The sequence below is a fragment of the Salvia splendens genome, chromosome 13 (assembly GCF_004379255.2).
Source record: "Salvia splendens isolate huo1 chromosome 13, SspV2, whole genome shotgun sequence".
NCBI lineage: Eukaryota > Viridiplantae > Streptophyta > Magnoliopsida > Lamiales > Lamiaceae > Salvia > Salvia splendens.
Window position 1 is genome coordinate 22833876 of NC_056044.1, and position 7499 is coordinate 22841374.

Consider the following 7499-nt stretch of genomic DNA (forward strand, 5'->3'; position numbering starts at 1 on the left):
ACTTTTTTTTTCTCCCTCCTCTGCGCACCCCCTCTTCTCTCCCATTTCCGTCTCCCCTTTCTTTCTGCACTGCGCCCCTCTCCCTTCCCCTGCCACCACTTCAACTCTCCTATGTATAAATGGGCGGTCGGTGCCAGGCAAGCCCCCGCTGGAGCGGGGGTTTGGCCCTATGCTGGTTCCGTCGGTGTCTCCGGCCAGGCGAATTTGATCTCCGGCGTCCACTGCTACAACAAGGCCACCGGATTCGGCGGCGTCGGGATCTACGTCCAGCTCCCCGGCCTCGCGCAGATGCGGATCGTCGATTCGTATTTGGATTACACCGGAATCGTCGCCGAGGATCCGGTGCAGCTCACCGTCGCGAACACGTTCTTCCTCGGCGATGCGTTTATTCTGCTCAAATCGGTGAAAGGAGTGACGAGCGGCGTCACCGTCGTCGACAACACGGCAGCGATAAGGGGATCGAGATCGTGCAGATGGAGGGTAAATTCGATCAATTGGATCAGGTCGCGATCGAGCGGAACAGCGTCAAAGGAATGGCGGTGAAGACGACGGTGGCGAGAGCGAGCGTGGACGGCGGAGAGGAGGATTCCAGTCTGCGCGGAGAAGATGATGACGTCGGAGACGACGTTGTCGTTTCCGGCGAGGGAGATGGCGGTGCCGGAGAAGGAGCGCTAGCCGGGATCGGTGCCGGCGGTGATGTGCTGGCCGAGGTAGGAAGTGCGGATGATAGTCTTGTAGCTGCCTTCTGTGAGGATTAGTGACGGATTAGTGACAGATTTAGTGACGGATTAGTGACAGATTTAGTGACGGATTAGAAAGCCGTCATTTGACGGAACCGTCCAAAATGGACCAAATGTGATCCGATTTCAAATGTGAGGGACCAAATAATTCAAAAAATAATGTTTTGGACCAAAATTAAAAAAACGCAATATGTTAAGGACCATTTTGGGACTTTAGTCTTCTATCTATAATTTTTTACACAATCAAATACTCTATCTTTCATTCATCCATTTTTTTTAAAATTGAAGTATACGGTAGCAATATATACGGCTTAAAAGTACCATGTCAACCATCCCCTCTTGCACCGGTTTTAATTGATAATAAAGTAACAGTATAGTAAAAAAAATAGTTAAAATTGATAAAAAATGATATCCAATTTGTTAGAAAATGACAAATAAATAGAGACTAATTTTAAGAAAGGATGGAAAAGTGAATAAACAAAAAGAGCGTCGGAGTAAATTTTGTACAGAAAATACTGTACGACAATAAAATTAATTCAACAAATATCTTTGTTCTAGTTCAATTGAACTCCAGTTCCGAACGGGAGACTAAGGGTGTCTACTATAGGGGCGGCGCGCGGGTCGCCCCCATTCCGATATCGCCCCGCCGGCCTATAGTGGAAGGAGCGTTCGCCCCGGGGCAGAAGATTTTTGTTGGGGCGGACGGCACTCCGGCGAGTTATGTGCGAGGACGCGCCGGTCCCCGATCGCCGCGCCTATAGGCGCGCCGGCCGCCCCCATTAATTTTTTTTTGAAAATTCTACTATAAATACCACTCCACCACCACCCATTTTATTTGTATTGTTTTTAAATGTTCACTGTATAATTTTACCGTTTCCAATATAACAAATATTCGGACCCAATTACCTCGATTTCTAATTATTTACATTCCGTTAATTTTAATTGATTTAATATAGACGAAAAAAATAAAATGATAAGTGGCTAAAAATTTTGGGGCTATTGGAAGTGTCCACCTTATAGCTGCGGACAAATTTTTTTATGGGCGCGAACTAGGCATGCACAACGGTTCGGAACCGCCGGTTCCGGTTCATGAACCAGCGGTTCACGGCTCATCATATGCATGAACCGGAACCGGCCTGCCAAGGGTTCTGGCGGTTCCGGTTCAAAAAAATGGCGGTTTACGTGGCGGTTCAAAACCGCCGGTTTGCGGCCTGAACCGCCGGTTTCGGGCCGGTTCGGCGGTTAGTCCTTTTTTTGCATTATTTTTATTTGTTTATGTATGAAATGTGCGTAAATAAAATTAAAAAAAATACGATGAAAGTTGCAATTTAATTGAGATGACACGTTTACAACAATTACAAATCGAAAAAACCTTGAGGTCTTGAAGTCTTAAACAAAAATTTAAATACAAACGAGAGTACTAGTCAACAACGAAGCTAATTACAAATGACAAAAAAGACGCAGAAGTTCTTATAAAAAAAACTTATAAGTATATATACTCTTAATCAGCGAAAGAGATCTTTCTACATAACTAAATTAAGGACACCTTTAGCAATTTACCTTTAAATGTTGAGTTTATTCTAACAATCAACAATTATAGTAGAATTGTCAAAAGTTTTCCGGATTTAGCCGTATAGAGAAATCTACTTCATCGACTAGAGTATATACAAATACAATTATGTAATTGTATTTGCATATTTTTAAAGTAGGAACAAATGGGAAAAAAAAGAAATAAAGGAAAAAGGACTTGAGCCCAACTTAAATTTAAAATTTAAGTTGAGGTGCATACGTATCCCCAATGCTCATTTGCATTAGGGAATCAAAGCCCATGTAGTTCTCTTACCTTACTTACCTATTTGACTTGGCCGACGGCGGTTGATGGTTGGCCTATGATTCATCCCTGGTGAATTCATCTTGTGATCCCTCCTGACGATCATCCCAATCATTTTCTTGTTCTCGGACTTCAGCTTTGGCCCAATCATCAAGTAACATCACGGCTTCCATATTTTTTGCCGAGAGCTTACTTCTTGATTCATCCAACACACGCTAGCCAACACTAAAAGCGGACTCGACGGCGGCAGTGGAAGCCGGAACAGAAAAAATCTCCTTGGCCATTGACGCAAGGATGGAAAAATCTTTCTCGTGGGTTCCCCACCAATCGAGTACGACGATTTGGGTGGGAGGAGTAGGACCTTCATCACCAAAGGAAAAGAGTGAATCGAAATATAAATCTAATTCACTCACCATACCTGAGGACCTTCCGCCGGTGCTGTAGCTGTATAGGTCGACTAATTGGGATTGCGCATCGGGGTTATCATAATCGGCTAGAAATGCGAAGCCACAGTTATGTTGTGGAGGAGGGGGGTGTTCTGACTTGGTGGGTAGTGTTATATTTGGTTTCATATTCGGTGTAGAGAGCGCGCAAGTTAAACTCGAGGGTTTGTTGGATAATGGACCGGTCCGGGAGGTATTTGAAATGTTTCTGAGAGGACTACTCCAAATTCGTCACTGGTATAGGATTGGATTGCTTGAAGGGAGCCAAGTTCAATAGAACTCAAATTGTTATAATAAAAATATAAAATCCTAGAGGTACCGGCTAATTTTCATTTTGGATCCAATACCTTTGCAATCAAAAATACGGTTGGAATCTCACTGAAATACTTAAGCCATTTTTCAATCATATAATATAAAACACACATTAATTCAGGTGAAGAGGAAGCATTTTTCATTGCAGTTTTAAAACCAAGTGATATATACATGCAATGCTCTAAAACACGAACAACAATGCAGTAATAAACACCCGATAATTCAACAGTAGCATTTTTGAAATATTTGAACAATTTAAATAAAGCCACGCTTTGTATAAATCATATGCGAAAGATATAAATCATGAACGGGATAGGTTCTATAAAAATCACATAAAGAATCTTTATGCGTCAAAGTAGAATTCAGACAATCATATGTCGAATTCGATCTATGAGACACATCCATAGTAAGATTCGTATATCTAACATTCTTTTGATGGCAATATTTCTTCCATGCTTTGCTAATAGCCGGCTTTTGATGAATTTAACTAACTGCAGTTCTAATAGGACTAACACGCTTTTGCCATAATTCAAGCACATCTTGTACACATAAATTTAAAATATGACATATGCATCTTTGATGAATATACTTACCTCCAATTACCGGAGGACAAGCCGCAATCAAATCGCTAATACTTGCGGTGTTAGCAGTTGCATTATTAAAACCAATAGAAAATATCTTGTTGCATAATTGAAACTCATTCAAAACTTGTATAATCAAAGAAGCAATTTCGGGTGCAGTGCGTGGAGATTCAAATTCTCTAAAACCTATTAAAAGCTTGTTTAAAGTCCAACTATTGTCCACAAAGTGAACCGTAATGCCCATGTATGAATACCGGTTAAAACAATCAGTCCACACATCTGAGCAAATGTTCACTTTGTGACCCAAGTTAACTAAATAACGTGATAATTCAACCTTTTTCTCTAGACATTGCCTAACGGTAGATCGTTGAACGGTCATTCGCCCTATTCTTTTGATAGCTACGTTTAAACCACTTTGCATAGTAACCTCAAATTTTTTGTCATCATAAACGTTAAAAGGAAAATGCTTTATTGCCGCCCATCTAGTCATAACATCAGAAATTTATTTTTGATCATATTTAAAAAGAGGCGTACCTGACGAACCCGAGCCACCAGGTTGGAAGTTTAGTTGGGTTTGGGTAGAGGTAGTGCCGCATTCTACCGGATGCTTTGTCACCAAATGGCGACGGAGGGTGCCATATCCCCCACCACTCGAGAATTTGTAGACTTTATCACAATAGTTGCAATACGCATGAAACGCCGATGTCTCTTCTTGAGAGTGCGGATCATGAGGACTTGTAATCACCACCGGGACCTTCTTGTAGTGTTTGACAAAAATATCAGATTTCAAAGCTTTTGCCGTGTTAGGGGGTGGAGGGGGAGACACCTCCCCCTTTCCGCCGGTGCTAGATGGAATACGAGAATGAGATCTATCATCGTTGTTGTCCGAGTCCGATGATATAGACACGTCGTACTCGTCATTTGTTGGGAACCACCACCCCCGCCCCCACCTTGATGCATTTCAGCAAGTAGCATGACTATCCTATGATCTTCTTCTATCTATAAATATAATATAAGTTGAAGTTTAATTAGGAACACAAAAAAATTAAAAAACTCAATCTTATGAAATTATGAATTGTAAAAATAATTTTTCATTACTTACTTGCATGCGTCCAGCTGCCACTCGGGAAACCTCTTCCATAACTTCTCGAGGACTAGGTCGCCTTGATTTTGAGGGACGACTAGTACTTTGATCTTGGGCAATTCCCTTGCCCCCGATCACCATGTCCCGGTCCACCACGAGAAGAAGACATAGTGATAAATGAAAGTAGTATGGATTGAATATGGAGTATGGAATAAGTGGTAAATTACGAGCACAACAACAAATATAGTAGTAAGTAGTAACTAGTAACTATAAACAAGTTGAGCAATTAGAGAGAATGAGGAGAGAATATAAAAATATAGATTGAGAATGAAATCCTTGTTAACACAAGAATGTGATGAGTAAAAATGAGTGGGAAGTGGGGTATTTATAGGAGTGAAATTAGAAGGAAAAAAAAATTTGAAATTTCAAATTCGACCGAAACCGGCTGTTTACCGCCTGAACCGGCGGTTCAACCATAAACCGGCGGTTCAGTCCACGGTTTTCTGACGGAAATCACCGGTTTCTGACCGATTTTCAGGCCTACGACGTGCACCCTACGACCTGCCACCTGAAAAGTCACCGGAACTGGCGGTTCAAACCGGTGTGCCCTAGCCGGAATCCGCCGTTGGAACCGTTGAACCGCCGGTTCACGGTTCAATAATCCCTCGACCCTGAACCGGCCCGCCTGAACCGCGAACCCTTCGGACGGTTCAAACCGCCGGTTCCGGTTCATGAACCGGCGGGCCTGAACTGGTGGTTAACTTACAGGCCCGAACTGGCGGTTAATCGCCGGGCCGGTTCAGTTTGTGCATGCTTAGCGCGGACAAATAAATTGAGGTCGTGGACAAAAAAAGGACGAGGCTATTGAGGCGGTCCGCCTATAGTGGATACTCTAATAGTACTTTATTACTCCCCAGTCCCGAAACGTCTCTTGATTTTTCCCTTTTTCCCTCCTCAATCCATCTTTCCCTCCTAATAAACCCATCTTCTCTCTTCCCAATTTTCATACTACCATGATACCTCGAACTGCAAAAACACTCAACCCTTTCGCACCCGAATACAACCCTATACCATCCGGAGTCACCCCTTCCCCACACGCCGCGGCTCCTTCCTTCCTCCCGCCGCTCTCCACTCCACCATCTCCGTTTTTCTTACCACATCAAATCCTCTCATACCTACCCACAACCTCGCACAACACTCGACAACAATTTCACCCCTCCACCTACCGCCCCACCCCTCAACACCAAGCTTCCACAACCCCACCTCCGCCTCGGAATGCCCAACTAGGGAGAGGCTACTCGCGGCGGGGAAGAGGGAGAGTGTCTGGGAGGGAGAGATCAGGTAGAGAGAGAAGAGGGTTTGCGAGAGGGGGAGAGAGACCACAGTGTGAGCAATTTTCGAATCGGAGCATGCACAATGTGGATAATAAGCACCAAATCACGCCTCTCCAGCGTGATCAAGATGCCACTACTATCATGATCAGGAATATCCCTTACAATTGCCGGTTTTTACTTCAAAACCCTCTCCCTCTTTTTAGAGTTGAATGTTTGATTTCAACCTCTTTCTAACTTTCTCTCTCTGTGTAGTCGAAAAGAGCTTATCGGAATGCTTGATGACTTCTGCCTGATGGAAAATCAGAAATCTCCCATGCCATATGCTTACGATTTCTTATACCTTCCAATTGATTTTAGGTGTGTTACTCTATCCTTCAAGCTAGGTTTATTTATTTACTAAATTTCACTAAATAATAATAAAAAAAACTCACTTATATGTTGTGTAAAAAAGGACTAGGAGAAGCAGAGGCTTCGCATTTGTGAACTTCACCAGCTCCAGCGCTGTGTGGAAATTCTACGACAACATGCACCTAGCAAATTGGGATTTTCTTCCCCGATCGAAATGGAAGAGAAGTATCGAGATCGTCTGCGCCAAGATCCAGGTACTCTTAATATCAAATTCAAATTCAATATCAAAATATATAAGAAATTAATGTGAGAAATTTTGTGTATATATATAGGGCAAGGAAGAGCTAGTGAGGCATTTTTCCAAGTCAATGTTCGAGTGTGAAAGCGATGAGTATCTCCCTGTGTGCTTCACCCCGGCAAGGGATGGCCTCGGGCAGCCCGTGGAGCTGACCATCGTCGGGAACAGGCGATAGGCTGCCCGTTGCTGATTAATCATTAGCTAGGCTAAAACTGGTTGGTGTGTTCTAGTGTTTATTCCTCGTTGCCTGTGCTTTTTTTGTTGCTTCCTAAAATCTTGGGAGGTGCAGATCGGTGACAACCATCTTTTCACTAGATCTGCGCTTCTCTTGATTCGATGGCTATGCAGCATTGTTTCTAACCTTAATTGCATCTTAAATTGCTTAATTAATCACTAATTTTGCAATTTTAATATGCTCTTTTATTTCTAGCACAGTTGCCATGATTCTGATAAGATCAGAAATTCAGAATCATCAGCCTTATTGTGCTATGAGATTGAAAGATTGTGTTAAAAATGCTAAAGGAGTGA

At 42.7% G+C, this 7499-nt stretch overlaps 1 protein-coding gene across 1 annotated transcript; it reads left to right on the forward strand.

Moving 5' to 3' along the window:
• Positions 1-6004: 6004 nt before the first annotated feature.
• On the forward strand, positions 6005-7146 carry LOC121760717 (protein terminal ear1-like). Its single transcript, XM_042156346.1, has 4 exons — positions 6005-6495; positions 6578-6682; positions 6777-6927; positions 7006-7146. The coding sequence occupies exons 1-4, from the start codon at positions 6005-6007 to the stop codon at positions 7144-7146; spliced, it is 888 nt and encodes a 295-aa protein (XP_042012280.1).
• The last annotated feature ends 353 nt before the right edge of the window (positions 7147-7499 follow it).